General features: G+C 44.4%; 1 protein-coding gene across 3 annotated transcripts in view; it reads left to right on the top strand.

The window, feature by feature from the left end:
- LOC136749811 (rho GTPase-activating protein 44) overlaps positions 1 to 21,180 on the top strand; it is a 60,685-nt gene that overhangs the window by 25,032 nt on the left and 14,473 nt on the right. For all 3 annotated transcript variants that reach the window (XM_066704376.1, XM_066704374.1, XM_066704375.1), the window contains exons 2-13: positions 14,626 to 14,665; positions 14,869 to 14,988; positions 15,288 to 15,364; positions 15,854 to 15,965; positions 16,104 to 16,180; positions 17,050 to 17,164; positions 17,479 to 17,547; positions 17,802 to 17,883; positions 18,113 to 18,240; positions 18,663 to 18,774; positions 19,795 to 19,876; positions 20,475 to 20,555. In XM_066704376.1, coding sequence (XP_066560473.1) covers positions 14,626 to 14,665; positions 14,869 to 14,988; positions 15,288 to 15,364; positions 15,854 to 15,965; positions 16,104 to 16,180; positions 17,050 to 17,164; positions 17,479 to 17,547; positions 17,802 to 17,883; positions 18,113 to 18,240; positions 18,663 to 18,774; positions 19,795 to 19,876; positions 20,475 to 20,555 — 1,095 coding nt within the window. The remainder of the gene's footprint in view (positions 1 to 14,625; positions 14,666 to 14,868; positions 14,989 to 15,287; positions 15,365 to 15,853; positions 15,966 to 16,103; positions 16,181 to 17,049; positions 17,165 to 17,478; positions 17,548 to 17,801; positions 17,884 to 18,112; positions 18,241 to 18,662; positions 18,775 to 19,794; positions 19,877 to 20,474; positions 20,556 to 21,180) is intronic.

The raw sequence follows: 21,180 nt of genomic DNA, 5'->3' as shown, positions 1-21,180 counted from the left end.
TTAAAATCATTATGAGAGGATGCCGTCTGACACAAGTTCTGCCCCGTTAGCCTTATAAGCTGAAACGGATTAGAACGAGAGTATCAGTCCATCACAACTTGAAACACATCCCCCCTGTGGGTTTCTGGTATAATAGTGATGCAATAATCCTTTATTGCAGTCTGAATATTAGACGCAGGCCGAGACGGAGGCTGCTATCAGAACTAAATCCCCCAGCCCCCCGTGATCCCCAGGACAGGGCCTTGGGCAACAGGGCATCATTAACGGCATCTCATGAGGTTTTCACAGACACAATACACACATGAAAAGGCACTTAAACTCCAACTAACCCTGCTAGGAGGGGTTGCCTCGATGCAGCTAGGCCGTTTCCTCAGTTTTTAGATGCGGCGTTCACCTCTCTGGGCTTGTTGTGCTTTAAGGAATCGGTCTCCGAAGTCTGGCTGCTAGGGAGGGTTGTATCCTGTATTTATTTACCATATGTTATCGGGTTTCCAGGCTCACCCCGATGCTGGGGAGGATCAAGGGAAGCCCAGTGAAAGAAAGCGAGGCAGGGTGCTCTCAGTGCGGCGGCCATCTGTGCTGTGGATGGAGCTCGGTGGCATTGCAGGGGGCCATTGACACTGAGGTGCCCGGGGGCCCAGCGGTGCAACAAAAACTGCACTGACGACAACTGAAACTCTCTGTAAATACTTTTGTATTGTGCATGGTGTCAGTTAATATGTATTTTGTTTGTTTTTTGTTTATATAAAACAAGCAAATGCCTGTGATTTTGTGTGTTTTTTTCTTATTATTTATCTATTGGCAGGTGCCTTTATACAGGGCGCTTTACAGCTTAGACAATAAGCAATTTAAGCACTACAAAAGTGCAGTAGTACAATTAATACAAAATAGCAACAATTATCCATCCTAATTCATTGAGGTAAGAAGTGCACAACAGTGTTAGGTTGAATGACAAGTCTGAATTAAATTTGGCAAGGACTGCTATTAGGCTTTACTAGATGGACTTTGAATGTCATCACTATTTTTATAGGCTGATTTAAGGTGAACACTTTTGTGTAAATGAAGGAAGCAGGAGAAAATGTTTTATGGCCGATGCATGAATTCTCCGTTGCAAGGCCCCCAGGAGTGACAGTGACCCAGTTTGAAGACCGCTGGTGCGCTGTATTGTACTCAGTCATCTGCCATCTCCTTCACACCCCTCCTCTGTGTGTTTTTAAGCCGCTCCAAAAAACAGTGGCAGTTTGGTATTCTGTAAATATCTCTCATCGTTGTGGGGAAGTCATTTAGTTGGTCATGTTTGTCATTCTTGTACAGTAGCAGTGATCCAAGAATGATTAATTCTTGTCTTTACACAGATATCCCCCCCTCCATTACCCCTGCAGTGTAGTCTTTAATATGTTCCATTATCATATGGCAGCTAATATATATATAATGTATATGATTCATTATTACATGTGATGAGATGTCAAACTTCATCACTAGTTTGTGCCTCAGCTCACTTACTGTTTGCGAACTACAGGAAAATGGTCAATAACATTTAACGGAATTGGGGTGTGTGGGGGATTAGCCCTTAAAAGCTTTATCTTTATTATCCTTTGCTGTTACTTCCGATTATATTATCTCCCTTAGGCCTGGGTGTGTTTTTGTTTTTATTATTTTTAAGCAGTGCAGAATAAAATGGTGGTCAACCACAGTGAATCAGCACATTTTAATGTAGAAAGGGGAAGACAGGAAAAGGTTATCCTTTAGCTTTGTGGCCTGACGAATGCATTTGTATTCTTGTTTTATTAATGTGAGTGTTTTCATATATCTCTTCCATATACTTTTCTTTTCACCTTGGTCCTTCCTTGGCACAATACCTGGAAGTGGCTCCTCTCGCTCTGTGAGGAAGCTGGGAGGAGCGCGCGTGGTTGGACTGTTTACCGAACCAGTCGACCCTCTCTGACAGGAAAAACTCTATTGTCCCACCGGTCCTGCTCTCCCATTGGGCCCCGTGAAGAGCCACAGAGTTCTGAGACAGGAACCGGAGTAGTCTACTTGTAAAGGCATCCAGTCAGGCCGGAGTGAGCTGAACAATACGGGAACAATACCAGCATTATAACTATATCAGATATCGTTAGAAAGATGATAGCAGCCTGAAGTCGTGCTAGGTTTTATCTATATTGATACAAATGAGATAGTCACCAAACACTTTAGTTTCTGTTGTGAAGAAGAACCTGTTTTTCTTGTCTAGGGTGTAAGTGTTTTCAAGTGCCATATTAATCAGAAAAGACAGTGTCAAGAGAGAAAATATAATTCTGACTATTGAATAATGGATGTTGCTTTTCATTAAAACATCTTTCAAAGGTGCCATCGACACTCATTATCGCCCTGTTTCATCCTTCATTCAGAAAGGGTCTGTGTAGCAATTAGCTTAACCTGTGTGATTTCGGTGACAAGTGCCAGGTGGTTGACGTTCTGTCCCACGCAATCACCATGTTTTTTTCACCAGCCGCAACGACAGCAAAGACAATCTGATCAGCACAGTTTGCTTTTCATGCTAGACAACTTGTCATTTCCCTCGATTAATGCCTGAACATGTTCTCCATGAAACCGTGTCAGATCAGTGCGTGTTGGAGTGTGTGTAGGTGTGTGTTGCTCTCACCGAATGAGAGAAAGCTGGCCAGTTTTTGTGTGTGTGTGATTTCTGCAGCACTGTGTGAGCCGTAATTACAGCACCTCTAGAGATAACTGCATAATGCACACCCATAGATCATGCGTCCAGACGTTTTATTGCTGTCGTAGCAGCTCTTCGCAGACGGCACAGGCTACGGAAACCTAAGAGCAGTACTTGCTGGTGTTTCTCAGGGAGCAGCTGTCTGCTGAAAATACAGAACCTCCCTTAGAAACAACAGCTGTTTGGAAACGGAGAGAACATTTCTCCATTAGTTACTGATGGTGTTTCTGCTCGGTTTCAACTCCTTTGATTGTCTCAGCAGTTTCAGTGAATCATCTCACATCTAATTTAATTTGCAAAGGCAATAACTGTATGGTGTTAATATAGAAACCTTCAATTTCGTCACTGTGTCTTCACTGCCAGATGCTGGTATGGGTCATGTTTGCACTGGTGAGCCTGGCTTTCGAATTGGAGAACCATTTAACCCCGTCTCTCTGGGTGTTCTGCTCATTTTGTGAATGTCAAAATTTTGATTGATTAAACCTGTCATGAATGTATGGATCACAATCAACTAAACTTAATCAATTAAACTCCCACCCCAGACACACACATTTACTGCAGCTATTTATATGTCTGGCCGAGAGACATGCCTGATATCTAAGACCCTTCTGTCTCCTGCAGACGTTCTGTAAGGTAGCATCCCCATTACAGAGGCCATAGAGACATCACAGCCCGATGTTTTGCAAGCATTGTCTGCCACAGATAGAGAGATCGGCTGCAGGTGAAGCTCGTCCAGGAATCGACTCCCTCCTTGTGTCTCAACAGCTTTCCTCTTGGCTGTAGTACGGGGGGGCATATTGAATTTGAGTCTCCTATCTGTACCACAATGCAGTAGGTGAGACATGTCGATGCAGAAACAGTGGACATAGCCCATATATAATATACATGCTTCCACAGACCTGCCCCAAGACCTTTATTGGTCTATCTGATTGTCAGATAATATTCCGCCTCAAGAAATGACTCATTCCTTTGCCTCTTCCCTTTTTTTCGGTGGTAAGAGTTCTCTTGGCGATCTCGAGTCCTGTTTGATGTTTTCCCTCTTCCATCATTAGTCACGGCTGGATCTCGTTCACATGACAGTCTGGCAAAGCGTAGACACTCTGGGTATTGAAGTCATGGCAATCCGAATAGTCCTGGGGGTGCGTGCCAGTTTTGCTGTACTATGACAGCGCGTTTATTGATGTGCCAGGTTTCAGATTTTACACAAACTCAGCTGGCTAACTTGCAAGGATAACTTGGAAAGCATCAGCAGTACTTCCAGATAGTCCTTCTACAAAACAGGAGGGTTGTAAGGTTCTTCCCCATGTGGTTTGTTTGTTATCCTACACAGGGGAGGAAATATAATTTGCAATTCACCCTCTATATTTGCGGATCGATGTTTTGTGCTTTAAATCAAACCAGGCCCCCAGACCTCGGCTGCAAGGCATTATGCTGAATGAGACGCTTTGCATGTTCCTCACAGTGTGGCACTATGTTCGCCTCCCCCCTTACCCCTTGCCTGCATGGCCGTCGTTAATTCCTCCGCAGCCTCGGGACTCCGACCCCCCGCCCAGACCGCTGAATGTGTTTCCAATTAGCTGCAATCCTAGTGCTGCATTTCGTGGACATCTGCCAAGTCCAACCTGAGTCATTTGCAGCCGGTATCCACTTTACTGAGACACCTATCCACACCTCTGTCCGTGGACTGAATAACTGTTCTGCCCCTTTGCACATTGTGCTTTCAGTAAATGGGAGATGGGGCAGTTATTTACAGTGCAGTTTACGTAGACCACCCCAGAACCACATATTAAAAAAAATATATCTGTATCCTGTTCCCATTACCGATTTTTAACAAGTAACAAGAATTTGGTAAGTTTCAGTGTGAGTTTATCTAATAAAAAAGAACAGCTGTAGCCTGGCTTAGACATCCTCTAAGCTGTGTAATATATATATATTAAAAACAGCCTCGCTGATACAAAATCCTGGCCTGCAATTTGAAAAGCAGAGAGCACAGCCTTTAAAGAGATCACTGCAGTGTGCGTAGACAGCAGGAAAAGCCATCGCAGTAGCCAGTTTGCTTCCACACTGTCAGGATGAATTTAAAAGCGTTTTAACAGTCAGTTAGGGCACAGACAGACAGGACAGGTTTAAATGCTTATTATCTTTATTCCAGAACACACACACTGGTCTCGTGTGCAGAGACAGAGTTGCCTCCACGGGTCTCTTAATTCCAAGCATCCCACATTCAACGCACATTCAGACGAGACGGACGCCTCCATATTTTTAGCTTCGCTGAAATATTCATGCTGCAAATGCATGAAACATAAATGTTGCATCCAGTATGTTTCTGAATACCGAAACGCTCTCCCCCTCCTGGCAGCGCTCTCCCCGAGCAGCTTGCAGCGCTGTCTGGAGCACCGGGGGGAACGTTTGGGAAAATCAATTTCAAAGGCGGGAGAGCGGCATGTTTTGGGTGATTGTGCATCTTATGTAAAACCAGCCTAGTCACAACCAGAGTAGAAAAGTGTCGGATCTGCACGTCTCTTTTTTCTTTTCTCTTCAGGCTACTAAATGTAAAATGATATGAATTAAATCCTGCCCTGCATCCCAGACTGTGTTTAGTATTCCGGTTGTGTGTGTGTGTGTGTGTGTGTGGTGCACTATGAGGTAATACCCTGTCTCAGCACAACGGTTTGCTGTAGTTGGGCCCAGTCTCTCTCCTGGGATGTCTGCTTTAAATGATTTGGTTCTTAATGCTTTCTCACTCTTTTCTTAAGGGCTATTTAGTGCTGTTCTTCTCCTCTGCAACATCTGCCAACAATAGCCTGCACATTTTATATATATATATATATATATAGTGCACTACAGGCCTGAAGTTTTAGTTGAAGGGCAAGATACCTCCTCTGGCTGCTTTGTACACTTCACGTCTTAAACTGTACAGTGTGTACTGTTGAAGAACAATGCAGATCTTGCTTGAATTGATAGTTTTTTTTGTGGTGTTTCTGCAGCATGCAGTAAATGTGTTCTTACATGTAAGACACACTAATCACACAGGGACTGGACCAAAAAGGGATGAGTAGTTTGCGTTTGAAATGCGGCCCTATCAAAAGGATAACTTTTCCCCATTGTCCCATTTCTTGGTCCGGGAGGTAGCAGAGAGTGATGATGTCACTCGGTTGCCTTCAGGGTTATAATTATGCATTTTCATGAAACATTCCAGTAAACTCGATCCCCAGTTAATTAAATAATTTATATTTGTGTTTCTTTCGTACATATTGTTCTAATTCCTACCTCGAGAACTGAAGCATATTTTCTGCGGCTGGAAGAGGGCTGACGAGAGGCTCGCGTGACATTCATGTGATTGCATAAACTGAGGACCACGTGCGTTAAGCAATGCACCGAGATGGACTCTTATTTTAATAAGGAAACGCTTAACCCAATACAGTGATCCGTAGATTTAAGTAGATTTTGTAGCCGTTGGATTCTGTAATTGAACCCGTTTAAACAGTACTTCCTGAGCCGTGTCTTGCAGTGGGTAGTGCATTTGCCCCGTACAGAAGAGGCAGACTTTCCATCATCTGTTCTGAAGCAGCTTCGTCTCGGTTGAACACAAACACGGGTTGTGGTTGGAGACTCTACGCCACTCCGAAATCTACCCAATTAAAATCTATTTCCAGCTGCAATGAAAGTAAGATATCCAAGGCGTTGCGGACGATGCGATGGCTGTACACGCTTGATGTCTCAACGAGAAGAGGGTTAATAATATATATCAACATGGGAGGTATTACATCACCTGTGTTGTGTGCTGGGACTTTATATTGACATGTATTTTCTGGATAAATAAACTCTCCAAACAGTATAAAGCAAATGACCTTGAAAGCTACTTAGATAAGCAAACTTGCAGTGTTTAATGAATGCATTTGCTAAAAGAAGATACTTTTTCAAACCCTCGGTGCTGGGTGATTTCTCACTTCATGGAGGAAGTGAAATATATATATATATATATATTTAAATTTCCTTATATATCTTTTTTTAAAGATTCGAATCCAGCTCCTGGAAAGAGCAGGCTGCTATGGCAACCCACCCCCTCAGGAGAGAGAGTAGAGCAGGCTGGGTATTTCTGTCTCACCTGGAACAATCTCTGGGGGCAGGGAGACCTTGGTCTTGGAGTCCTGTGTTTCCTATATCGTACTGTTTGTGTATGACTCCAGAAATGCCCTGGGGTTGCAAAGGGACCCTTGTTTCTCATCAATAAGTTGACCAATGAATATGAGCTATTTATTTAGCTCTGGGTTGAATTCTATTGAGAATAAATTCAAGAGACGTTTTGAATCGCATGCATTTCTTCTTTTTTTGTGGTCGCTACAGAGGTGTGAGTGTTACATCGCCGGCAAGTACTTTTTCATGCCGGCCATTGTCCTTGGAAAGTAGTGTGTGTGCTAAAGCAGCAAGAGAAAAAAATACAAGGATTGTATACAATGAACAATGTTTATAGTTTATTTTAAGGTACAGCAAAAGGCCCTGGTGACGGCTGTTTCTACAGTCAAGGACTGACTGGAGATGTAAAAATTTGAGTCGGATGTCTTGGGAGCCGGGGTCTGGTTAAGAATAGGTCAAGAGCAGCGTGGCATCTCTGCTGGCCCCCCTGTCGGCCTCTCACAGGGTGATCTCATAAACAAAGCACCACATCTCTCCGCAGAACCGAAACACTACGAGAGACGTCCACTCACACGAGGAGCAGAGGTCGTTTTTGGCTCTCTGGGATGATTTCCTTCTGTTCGTGGTCCATGTTCTAATTGGGATTAATGCCGATCACCTCAGAGTCCCTTTGAAGCCTGGCCGTCCCCGAGGGGCTGAGAGGGGGACTTTGCAGATGGTGCCGTATCAGGGAAAAGAGGGGGATTGGGCCGCATATCTGTCACATTCATTAGCCTGCTGTCTCCACTCAGCAGGCACATCTGAGATACACACACATACACACACACACACTTTATCTTCTTGGTTTACAATGTCAAACATAAAGAGCTCCTGGATCTACCTAATTAAACAGAGATCTAATATTATATTTAAGCTGTCGTCAAGGTCAAGGGTGATTGTTGTATTCTTATGGGCAGCATGGTCCAATGGTATCAATGGCTGTATACGATTGGCCACAGCTGTAGTGTGCTGTTGATATGAGGACCTCATAGCTGACAAGTCTTTTCTCAGGTAGGTTTCTTCATCAGATAAACGCTTCAGCTGTTTTACACTTACATCTACTGACGGGCCGAACAGAGACGAAGGACTAAACAGATTAATCCAATTAACGGAGACCTGCTGTCAGGGCCGACCACGGACATTGAAATGTAGAAGGCAACTTTTGCACATACCGAGACTTGGCAAACCCCCACGATTGTGTATCACTGCCATATTTATACATCTCTCTGTGACAGTGTGTAATCGTTGTTTGCATTCCTGCATCCCAAACAATCCGGAAATGCCTCTCCGGGAGAATGGTTTATAAGCTCCAAATGAAATAGAGTGAATTGGTGGGAGTGTGTTGTAGTTTTTTTGTACTGTCCGAAACATGACACACAGCTCTCTAACCCCCCAGCTCCTCATTTCCACTGCGCTGTAACAAAGAACTATTACTGCAGATCAATGGAGTCTGAGGAGCAGACAGATTGATATTCTGTCATACAGAGTCTTTTTCTTAGGAGATTGGTGAGCGCAGATCCTTATTGGACACTTTCAATTGACAGCGCTGTCACCCTTGTCCACAAGGACAAGACCGAGTTCCTCCCCTGCTTCATTGCCAGAGGCGCTGGCCGGGTCTGGAGTCGGCCGGCAGCAGCTGATGTCCAAAAATGTTTAAGCGTAGGCCGTGGCTATCTCTGCCAGGGATGACTCTACAATGGAGCCGCCGCAGAGCTGTCATCAATAATTGAAGTGCCAGTGTGAGGATGAAAGATTTATTAGCAGAAGTCCAATACACCTGCATTCTACTCCACTGAAGAATATTCCAGATCTCGCCCTCGGCACCCGTGGGGACAGGGGATTCCCGGCGCAGGTTGGGGCTTTGTGAGAGGAAGCCTTTGATCCCGTCTTAACTTAAATCACGCAGATCTCATTAACAGGCGCCTTCTCGGACTGTATTCGATAGATTTAATTTAAATGTTGTGGTGAATGCAGCCAACATATGACATAATTGTCCGCCGCACCCCCCCCCCCCCCCCCGCCCTCGTGCCGCAGCACTCGTTTGACGAGGAGGGACAGATAAGGTTGGGCCAGGATTTGGTGTGATGATACAGTTAACAGGACTTTATCGTTGCCGCCACTCCAAAAACACCCTGGTATGATTTCATTAGATAACCTGACTGATCCTCAGGAGCAATCAGATTTCATTTTCTGAGGGGGGGGTAAACTAGATAGACATCACAGACAAGAGGGGCATCAGCATTCATGGAGCAAAATAGTTTAGGGATTACATTAGAATTAGTACCTCCAGACTGGGCAGAAATCAAGCCCTGAGGGCCACAGTATGGGTCATGTCTCTGCACAGAATCCTGTACCCACTGGAATCTGGAATCTAAATCTAAATTGGGATTCTTAGAATGGGATGTTAAATAAAGTGACTAGTCTTGAAAATGACTTAGTTTTCCTCTTTTTCTTTTCCTCTGCATCTGCTCCTTTTTTTGTTTTAAATATGCGTGTCACTCTTGCAGTGTGTCCCACACGTGTTCTGAGGACCCTCGGACGGCCTGCTATAATCCCGCCCACTGTCAGGGCAGGAATGTCCTTGGAGACAGAAATCTGCACGTCAAGGACGTCTGCAGTCAGATGCCGTCAGGAGCTGTGTGAAGTCCCTCGGCGCTAGGAGTGTGCTGGGGCGGGGGGCGCTACAGCAGGTCCCCCCATCTCCTCTCCAGCCCCGTTGGATGCTTAATCTTATTATGTCTGAGTGAGAGAAAGCGCCTGTAGGTCTTTCCCTTAATGCCAGTGTGGCCAAACACCTGTTCTGTCACTGGCTGTTCTCCTGTACAGACCCTCCCCCACAATGGCAGCCTGTTAAGCTGTGCATGACTACCCTGTTCACTGATAGAGGCCTGGTTTCCCTGGGCTGCTGCGCTTTTCATTTTTTGGCATGGGGGACAGAAAACGCTCCATTTTGTTGTACACAGGAGGCCCCTGTCAATATAGTTGTTGGTTGGTTTTAGTTTTTCATGATGTCTGCACTCGGTGTAACATAAGGTGTTTAAAAGTTAAAGAGGGACAAAAAGCCCTGGGGGGGAAATGATCCATTACAATTACTGTGTATTTATGTATTGATCCTTTTATATTTTTTTAAGCACCTGGCTTTTGCGTTACGCACAACTTGCCAGTACTAACACAGCGGCACGCGATGGAGGAATCCCACACACAGTGGCCTAGATCTAATACAATTTCATGACGAGAAGAATAAAAATGAGCAAGTGGGAAGACTATTTTTGCATTCCCAGTAGCTTTATAGCAATGCAATCCCTGCAAAGCACAAGCAGCCTAGCAAATCTCCTACGGCTTAGTTAACTCTCCTCAATGTGTTTTTATTCGTTTTACATTCCTGCAGGTCGTGAACTCTGTGCTGGTTATTTTTCACAGAAAGCACGCCATCTGGTGCCAAAGAGCTGTAACTGTCGTCTCCAGACCACCGACAGTGACTCATCCTGGGCTTGTAAAACTTCTAATGCATTTCTATCCTTTTAAAAAATCCTCTACATGCTATTGTAGAGTATTTTAGTTTTTAGTTTTGAGTGAAACTCATGGGGTGTAAGGATAGAGATCCAGTAATTGTGTTCCCACTCCAACATGAGACTGACCAGTACAGAAGCGTATCTTTATTTTCACACCTTCTTTAGATGAGTGCAGCTGGAAAATAATAGTGGTGCCTTTCTTTACGCAGTAGTGGATTCAAGAAACTCTCTGTGGCTCTGCATCCAATCCTGGCTTCTTGTGGTGTCAGTGAGAAGACCAGGTGTCGTGGACGTCAACGCCGAATGTTTTTTGAACGGATCGTTCTCCTCAGAGCATGAATCAATTTCCCCGGAGACCGTACTCTTCTCGGAGTTGCTCGTGCAGCTGTGGGGTGGGGACGTGGTCACTAATAGACTGAAATCCAAGACTGGGGTGACTTTTCTTCCCCCCCCTCCCTATGTAATGGTGTTGACTTTTCCAGTGAGGGTATTGAGCAGGCACAAGTCTGCCCCCTGCTGCTGAAGCAACACCAATGCCCTCGGGGGAACAGTCCTGACAGGACCGGCCACGAGAGCCTTCGTACCTAGAATGTTTTCTTGAATGGATCTAATTTGGGTAGTGAGTTGTGCGTCTGGCTTGAGTGTGTTGTGGGAGGTGCCATCAGGAAGACTTGATCTTGTCTGTGTATTATTTTTTTCTGTGTATTGTATTGTGCTGCTGTATTATGGGAGATGAGAAAACTGAAACTGAAAGTGGTGCACAGGGGACAGGCTGGCCTTTGTTTAGAGTGTCTGATTTTGTTGTTTTTCATTCTTCGACCCTGAGCCTGCAGTTCGGTCCTGCCAGGCTGCGGATCCTCATGAATCAGGTCCTAAATCCATCCACACTCAGCCGGCAGCTTCTCTGTCATTCATCAACATAAAAATGACGTAGACATATCATGTGACACCGAACAACATTGCGAATTCCACCATGCTTAAAATGTGATCTAGTACAGTTATAAACCATAATAGCCAAGTTTATGGAGGGAAAGATTTCCGTGTGCATCGCCGTTGTCTGTTGAAGTCCCTGTTGTGTTTGCAGCAAACAAATGCACACAAAACATACTGATATATTTACTCACCGATTCCCCAAGAAAGAAGCGCACGAGTTTTTCCTGCAAAGTGGTTGGTTGCTCTGTGCCAGAAGAGTGAATTTCTCAGCGGTTCTGACTTGAGCTCGGGGTATCGAGCTCCCTTTTAAGTCAGTGTGACTGAAATCCCAAAACATTGTGCTCCACACAGCTGAATTTAAATGTGATTTTCTCGCTGCAGAGTACATGCTAATCAGCAACCACAGAGGGCCCAAACCAGTCCCTCGTCTGCTTTAGGTTCTTCCATCTTGCTGGAGCTGTTACATTCAGCTTAGTGTACAGATTCCTTTGCCCGTGACAAGGTTGGCATTTATGTTGCGTGAGTGTCTGACACCATGGACGACTTGTTTTCAGAAACATATGTGGAGGTGCGGAGAAAAGACGCTCCCGTTTGGTGATTTTTCAGTCTATTCTGTCCATTCATGGCATTTTCTTCTGTTAAACAAGAACATGATGTATTTTGTGTGAAGGTTTTTTCTTAGGCTTACCTCAAACCTTCTCAGATGAGTCCCAACCATCAGTGCATCGCTTTGTGTTGCACTTTCCTTTGATGCAAGGAAGCATCTAGCTTTGAGCCACTGCCTCTGTTATAAAAGTATATACAGCTCTGGAAAAAATTAAGAGACCACTCCAAGTTCAGAAATCAATGTTAAGTGGTCTTAATTTTTTCCAGAGCTGTAGTCTCGTCACTGCAGCTTATTCACACGAAACATCTTCCTGTGAAGGGGAGCATGATGGTTCTCTGACAAAGTGAAACCATTAAAAATATCTACCTGTCGATCAGGTTAGATCCTCGTGATACTTGTCTACATGGAGTAAAACCAGTTGAGCTGCTAATTAGAGTCTCAACATCAGGAGAGAGACAATGTGGAGGAGAAAACTTCACATATCAAGGAGCAGCAGGAAGCATGTGTAAGTCCGTTTCACTTCAATTGAGAATACACTCCTATCGGTTATTGATGAAGGCACAGGTTGGCATTAGGCTGTAGTGCAAGCAATGCTAATATGCAAATTCAGTCTCAAAGACAAGATTTGTAATAACATAACATTAGTAATGAAGACACACGTACTCATTATGTTGAAAAAATCTGTATAAAATGGGAAGGAATCTGTAACGCGATTGTTTCTCTGTCAGGAGTGAAAGCTGAACCAATTTTTAATCAGCACTTCATCAGTTGATGTCTGTAAAGCGCTGCAGCTCCAGGGCTCGTCCGAGAGGAAACAAAACACACAAACAATAACAGTGTATCTCCGTGTGCTAATCCTCAACCTGGTACAGCAGTGAAGCAAGATTGTCCTGAATTAGTTATTTGGGTCACTAACCTTTACATTCACGTCGCTGTCTTGGCTTACTGTCAGTCTGCCCGGGCGCTCGGGGACGAGACAGAGCCGGAGCCATTGACAAACACTGTAATTAACAGAGCGCAGCGGTGCTGAAAAAAAGGGATGAAGAAAGGAAGAAAGGGAGAGTAAGGGAAGAGAAAAGTTTAAAGTGACGGTGGCTTGTTTGGCGAAGTCTGTGGCCGTGTGAAATGGATGCCATGGTTTGGGGCGAGGTGTGGATCAGTTGTGAATGTAATCGACCCTTGGGTCCCGTAGTGTGTTACTGTTGATACTGGCTGTTAACCCTTTCACGTGAGATAGATCTACACACACCACAGACAATCATTATGGGATCTGGACTCTGGGATAGTTGGCAAACTTGTCAAATTTGCAGATGATACTAAAATAGGTGGCTCAGCAGATACAATCTTGGCAGCACAGGTTATTCAGAGGGACTTAGATAATATTCAGACACCTGGCAGATGAAATTCAATGTGGACAAGTGCAAGGTAATACATGCAGGTAACAAAAATGTCCACTAATTACACTATGGGAGGTACAGATCTAGATGAAGTAACACATGAGAAAGACCTAGGAGTCTATGTGGACTCCTCACTTTCTCCATCCAAGCAATGTGGGGAAGCAATAAAAAAGGCAAACAGATTGTTAGGGTATATTGTCAAAAGTGTAGAATTGAGAACAAGGGCAGTGATGTTCAGACTGTACAATGCACTAGTTAGAGCTCATCTGGATACTGTGGACAGTTCTGGGCTCCACACTTCAAGAAAGATATCGCTGCTCTAGAGGCAGTTCAGAGGAGAGCAACCAGACTTATTCCAGGTCTGAAGGGAATGTCCTACTGAGAGACTGAGGAACTGAACCTTTTCACCCTGGAACAGAGGAGACTACGTGGGGACTTGATTCAAGTCTTCAAAATCATGAAAGGCATCGACCACATCAAACCAGAGGAGCTTTTCCAGATCAGCAGGGACACGCGCACCCGGGGACACAAATGGAAATTGGGCTTCAATGCATTCAAAACGGAAAACAGGAGACACTTCTTCACACAGAGAGTCGTCACAATCTGGAATAAACTACCCAGCGATGTGGTAGAAGCTGAAAGTTTGGGAACATTTAAAAATACACTGGATAGAATCCTTGGATCACTTAGATATTAATGAACACCAAACAAGCACGATGGGTCGAATGGCCTCCTCTCGTTTGTAAACTTTCTTATGTCTTCATGTCTTCTCCTGCCCGATTGCTTTCCTCGACTCGAATTTGCAGAAGTGTGGGGCGACCGGGGGACATCTGATTGCGAAGCGGAGATCCCACCGTTTGTTTGCGAATGTCTTTCCTGACCAGCTGTTGAGCTGTTGAGCTGTTGTTTACATCAAAGCAGACAAGAAGCAAACACATCTGTACCAGTTGGGGTCTGAAGTCTGCAGTTTTCTAGATCACAAAGGAAGTGTGATCCTTGGTCATGTGCGTTTCTTGGAGGGGCTTTCTTCCAGTAGCTGCCTTTGAGGGATGAAACGGTATTCAAGTAGCATCGCGGCCGATTGAAGACAGAATGTTTTCAATCTTTTCAAGTAAATTGCTGAAACACAAATGGGTATTCACTTGATAAAAACAACACAAGTATACCAAACAAAATCATATCATCACATTAAATCATTACAAACGTACATTAATTAAAAACCGACCACCTTTGCATGTTTGCAGCATAATACATATGTTAAATATGTTTTCTGTTGTATTTCAGGGCAGAGAAGACTGAAGTATTAAGTGAAGACCTGTTACAGGTAAACTACTTTTAAATTAAACATCTCCTTGTCTTGTGTAAACACCAGTCACAGACACACATGTAAGATGCAATTTAAACTTTAAGTAGCTGAGTGACTCTCTGGCACATTATGTGTATAGACTCGCATCTGCCAGGCCTTGAGTTATTCCTGACTTTTGTTAATTTCCCAGAGGCCTGTGTTTCACATATTTCCATTCTTAGGTGGAGAAGCGTCTGGAGCTGGTCAAGCAGGTGTCTCACAGCACCCACAAAAAGCTGACAGCATGTCTTCAGGGCCAGCAAGGCGTGGACGTGGACAAGAGATCGGTGCGATCGCCCTCGGTATGTAGGATATGCGCTCAGTTCCGACTCCGAGCCCAGGGGTCCGAGAGGAACGATCTCCTATGCTTCCAAATCTCATCCACCTCTTGAAGATAGATCAGGCCTATCCAGTCATATAACCCCCCAAATTATTATCAAAATGATCATCATTCACTTTTAAATGGAGTGAAAGGAGACGATGTTCTATTATCCTACCATTTAGACCCATTGTAATTGACTGGCCGAGTGCGGTTTGTGTGAGTTACTGTGTTACTTATGTTCCCCCCCCCAGTAAATTATCGTTTTTGTTCTCGTCTTAGAAAAAGCTGCCGCTGACGTCTCTGGCTCAGTGCTTAGAGGAGGGCGCAGCCGTGCTGGGGGAGGACTCCCTGCTAGGGTAGGAAACCGCAATCCAACACTACACACACAGCGCTCAGCACCAACACTGCACACACACCCACACACGCACACACACACACGCACACGCACACACACACACACATACATGCAATGCTCACAACATCTCCACCTTCATTGCTAGACCTCCACTAAGAAAATAATACATAATGAAATAATGTTATGCTGTTAAAAGAAAATAAGTACAGAGGGAGACTTGATTTCCTCAGGTTTTGACTAATTTCATCCTATTCTTTAATCCGTTACATAACATGTGTTTCGGTTGTTTTTGGCACAACAATACAGTGATGGTTAAGAACATTTCTAATGACATTTTCCTTGATGTATTTTTAAACGTGTTTCTGTCGGCTGGATGCCCCGCCCCCTCCCAGCCTGCTTCTTCACTCCCACTGTCTCAGTCACACATCTGTTCAAGTGTGAGATCTGCCAGGCGTCTGTTTGTACAGTTCAGTTCTTCTCCTCCTGGCAGGAAGATGCTGATGTTGTGTGGAGAGACGGAGGACAGACTAGCCCAGGAGCTCATCCTGTTTGAGCTGCAGATCGAGAGAGATGTCATCGAACCCCTATATGTATTAGCAGAGGTAAACAGGCCCAGATCATTGCTCTTAACTACACAATAAAAGCTCCCATATAGATGGTGCTGAAATGCTGATTTTTGTTTCTGTTTGTTTGTTTGTGGTCAAAATGGGATGCAAAGAAACCTTGTATTATTCTTTCAGGTGGAGATCCCTAATATTCAGAAACAAAGGAAACATTTAGCGAAACTTGTGCTGGATATGGATTCTGCAAGAACACGGTAGGTGATTTGGTTTTATTGACCAACAGATGTAGAGAAATCAACCGCACCAAACGTTTTCAACCTATAAAATACATATATGGATTACAGACTGATCCCATATAGTTTAGATATACCAAAAAGGGACAATTTTGGCATTTGAAAAATATAAGGATCATGCTCCAAATGGGAGTTCTTTCTTCTTACAGTAAGTACCTCCACCTCCCACTTGGACCAGGACAACTCTGATAGGAAAGGCAGCATTCGGAACATCAGCCATCTTGTATCACACTTTCTTTCCACGCACCACGCATCTGTCCTGCCCGACTGTCTCTCTGTTGGGCATCATCTCTCTCAGGTGCCCTCCAGCGCCATTATCCATGGCTCTACGCAAATAAAAAACGAGGGAGAAGGCATAATCAGACATCTGCGTCTCATCGCAGGCTTATTAGACGCACTTCGGCTTCCGCTCTTTTTTTTATACGCATTTCGTAATTGTCCCTTTTCCACGGATGAGCTCAGAAGAGCCTTCCCGTTCCCTCCCACCCCGGCTCAACCCTGAGCTGAAAGCATTGATTATTCCTCTGCTGTCGTTCTGCTAATAGGGACGCTGCTCTTCGGCACAGCACAGCAATTGGCTCGTAAATACCGTGTGCGTTAGCGTGAGAGAGAGAGAGAGGGAGAGAGAGAGCGAGGTGGTGTGGGGGGAGGTGTGTGGTGTGGGAATCACAGTTATTACTACCATTACCCATTTCTAATGTACTTAAAAAGATCACTGCATTCTCCTTCAGCCTTGAGCCCCTTGCTCTCTCTCTCTGATAACCTGTTGGACGTGTCTGAAGCCCCCATTCCAACGTGTCCCCGTCCCCCAACTGTGTCTCTCTCCGCAGGTGGCAGCAGTCATCCAAATCCGGCATGTCCAGTACCCTGCAGCCCACGGGTGCCAAAGCTGACGCTCTCAGGGAAGAAATGGAGGAGGCTGCCAACCGGGTGGAGATCTGCAGGGTGCGTGAGTCTCGCCTTCCCTCTGGGCCAGCAGGGGCCATGAACGAGTACAGTGCACTGGGCCCCCCCCATTGGCATACAGAAATAACATATGAAAATGCTGTTGGGTTTAAAAATGAGCTCACGAACTGGGCCAACCTTGTCAGAGCTTTACAATTGCCACATTGAAGTCTGAACGTACTACCATGCATGGCAGATGTTTTTATTCTGCATACGATGAAATTCAAGGAATTATACCAAAGTTGCTTAAAACTTGATATGATTGGGTGGAAAAATAGTTTAAAACCCTTATTTTATTTTATTTTTCTCTCCAGGATCAACTGTCAGCTGATATGTACAGTTTTGTGGCCAAAGAAATAGACTATGCAAACTACTTTCAGACAGTAAGTACGTCTCTTGATGTTTTGAAATGTAGAGATGTAAAGAATATAATGTAGGACAACAGAGACTACCTTCTAATAGATCACAAAGAAGAGATCTATTTGCTGTCTGTCCATCACTGACAGATCTAACTTCATAATATATCAAAATAGTGTCCATTCATTAAAGCATACAAGACATTTTCTGGCCAGGCAATGAGTTTGGGCTCTTCCTAACCTATTAAAGTAAGATATCCTCTTATCCGCTCTCTCCTCAGTTAATAGAAGTCCAGGCAGATTACCACAGGAAGTCCTTAGCACTTTTACAGAGAGTCCTTCCTCAAATCAAAGCGCATCAGGGTGAGTACATCATACTGTAATGAACTGTGACAGGGTGTTATTGCCTCCACGTGTCATCCTTGTCAGGTCAGCCCCCCACCGAATCCACCGATTAAACAGTGCAGTGTCCTCCATGTTGATAAGAGTCCCAGATGTTATTCAGTAACCCCACCATCACCGTTTACCATGGCTCAGGTGTGTTGTGCGTCCTTTACTTAACAACGTGTTGTGGGTTTCCGTTGTACGACAGAGGCCTGGGTCGAGAAGCCCTCCTACGGCAAGTCACTGGATGAACACCTGGCAATAAGCGACCGGGAGATCGCCTTCCCTATTGAGGCCTGTGTGACCATGCTGCTGGAGTGCGGCATGCAGGAGGAGGTAAGAATGCAGTCAGTCAGGAAGTCGTGAAGCCAAGTCACTCTGCCAAATGCCTCGCTACTTTCTTGGAAAAGGTATAATAGTTTACGTTCATAATATCTGACAGACAGTCAATAAGAGAATAGTCAATAGTTTCTAACAATGCAGACACAGAAGCGTCTGACTGGAAAGAGCATTTGTGTACCCTGGGATGAAAAGAGATATCTACCTGTCAGTCTGCGTATAATGTGATGATTACGTGACTGCTGCCACCAACCCTGCCTGTGAATGTGTATCACTTGCGATGGTTAGTGGGTGTTGTGGATGTTGTACAGCTTTTTTTGTTATGCATCTTGTTCATACCGGGCCATGGGGTGGGATCAGGGCCGTCCGTGGTGTGCAGCGACTTCCTGTTCCTGACGTCCTGCTTCCTGTCTGTGTAGGGGCTGTTCAGAGTGGCACCTTCGGCCTCCAAATTAAAAAAGCTGAAGGCCTCCCTGGACTGTGGGGTGTTGGATGTGCAGGAGTACTCAGCGGACCCCCACGCCATCGCAGGTAAGAACACACAAGTGTATCATCTGAAGGACAGTCTAATATCTGTACCGACCACCCCATGTATCTCAACCCCCTCCATTGCGTTTAGATACACAGGGGACACACTCAGCTGATAACACCCTAAAACCCTGAATCTGAAACCGTAAGCAACTTCACTGACAACCTACACAGTGCTTTACATTCTTAACATTTTCAAAACCTCCAGCAATCTAATTACGCTGAGTACATTGCGCCACACTAAGTCAATCTGTAACAATTACCTAGTTAAACATGCTAATAATAAAACCTCACTGAGGCGAGCCATCGGGCTCATTTATGTACGTCTCCTGAGGCTCAATTTCACAAGGCAATGTCAGAACATTTTAATTTTCACTCTGCCGCGGCATCGTGCAGCACGGATAAAACCGAACGCAATGAATTGTGTTCCATAAACCTGCTAATTAAAGCAACAGCCCCTCCAGGTATCAAAATGCTAACTAATTGAATTTGTTAACGAAGAGGAGGCCTTCACAGAATTGTTAAATAAACACTTCAAATCAGCTGTAGCATTTTCTGAAGAACACAAACACACACATGCCACAAGCATTGCTAGTTACTCTCAGAAAAGGTGCATAACAGGCAATGGTTTATGTTGAAGTGATGATGGTCTTAATGTATGTATATATGAATACATATATATATATGAAAAAAATGTTTTTTGGTACTCGCTCACATCAATTTTTTCATATCAACGGAGTGAAAGAAAGGAAATCTGCAAACTGGGACTGAGAGGAATTTTCTTTGCCTGAAACCAAGGTTATCTGTAGTGCAACTCATTTGTATGCAGAACAACGCCTGACGTCTCTACATGAATCGTGTCTCCTTGACACTCGTTTACAAGGCATTTCCTGCAGGACTGTAATGGTGTAATTTGTAGTCATTTTCAGTGTTGGTGTCATACAGATGGTTAGTTACCATGAAGCCGCCATCAGCCCGGCTCTGACACTGACCGCTGGGCTGCCTGATCTCTCTCTCTCTCAGGGGCCCTGAAGTCCTACCTGCGGGAGCTCCCTGAGCCGCTGATGACCTTTGAACTTTATGAAGAGTGGATTCAAGCTTCCAAGTAAGTGTGGGGGTAATCATCTGGAATAATTGGGTTAAGTTATTTAGGTTAAGTCATTTTACAGTTACAATTTGATCAATTAAGATAAGTTTTTACACTCTGTGCTGGATTTGGATTAGAAAAACAGTAATTTTGAATTCTACAAATCTTAGGCTTGTGTGTCCATTGGTTTCACCAGGAAAAGACGAATTCCTGTTCGGTTTTGGCCTCAGATGTTTGACTGGGCTCTGGTCGGCTTCTGTGCAGCAGTCGTGTTCTGAATAAAGATTTGGATTATCACTCAGTTGTTAGTCCTACTTAACTATTATTCACAGTATCGATTTACAGTTCTGGCATTTCAAAAGAAAACTTAGGACTTTCTGAAACTCCAAAATCAGAAAAGGGCAATTAAATGTGTACAAAATAAAAGGTTTCATAGACCCCTATGCAAGAAGTGTTTGTCATGTGATATGATGAGGCCTGCAGCCCTCAGTGTGGCAGTGAATGTTTTATTAATATGTCACAGTGTTTCTTTTCCTTCCCCTCACAAATGAAGAGCAATCGGTTTTTAAATTTGCCGTCGTCATACTGAGCTTTCTTCTCTTCCTCTTCCTGCCAGCATTCAGGATCAAGACAAGAGACTGCAGGCCCTGCTCACCGCCTGCGAGAAACTTCCCAAGGCCAACGCCAACAACTTCAGGTTTGTCCAGTTCACTCCAGCGAGCAGCACCCACCCCCGAACCCTTCGCTGGTGTCGATTCACATTTGAAACGTTTCCTCAAGTACAGTTAAAAATAAAACAAAATAACAAAAATCAGCACCATGGAATATCTCCCCAATTAAATATTGCTTCTCAGAAAGAAAAATAAATAAATTGGGATACAACGGCAATGCATTGACCCAGCCAGCTGTCGGCTCTCGTGCCTCCTGTGTTACAGAAGTACGTCTCAGATTACAAATCGTTCATGTATATTATTTGAATTGTTTTTGAAGCCCTACACACATACACACAAGACGTGGATAATCTTATTACCTCTGGAATGACTTGGAGGGCATTTTAATGAGGGAAGTCTTGTTTTGGTGTGATTCCTGCTCTGCGACACTGTCCCCCATCTGCCAGCTGTGTTGTACATCCTGCTAAGTCAGGCTCTGTGTACCACCCTTACACTGTTTAACTTCAGTCAATTTCATTGCTTCTATAATTAAGTCACTATAAGACTGGTCCTATTTTGAACCAGATTTCTCCTTTTAAAACCAGATCATACTTGATGTATTGAGACAGATAACAGACTCTGCAAGCCAATGGTATTGTTGCAGGGGTTGAC

The sequence above is a fragment of the Amia ocellicauda genome, chromosome 5 (assembly GCF_036373705.1).
Source record: "Amia ocellicauda isolate fAmiCal2 chromosome 5, fAmiCal2.hap1, whole genome shotgun sequence".
Taxonomy (NCBI): domain Eukaryota; kingdom Metazoa; phylum Chordata; class Actinopteri; order Amiiformes; family Amiidae; genus Amia; species Amia ocellicauda.
The sequence above is the reverse complement of the archived record's forward strand: the minus strand, read 5'-3'. Positions and strand labels throughout refer to the sequence as shown.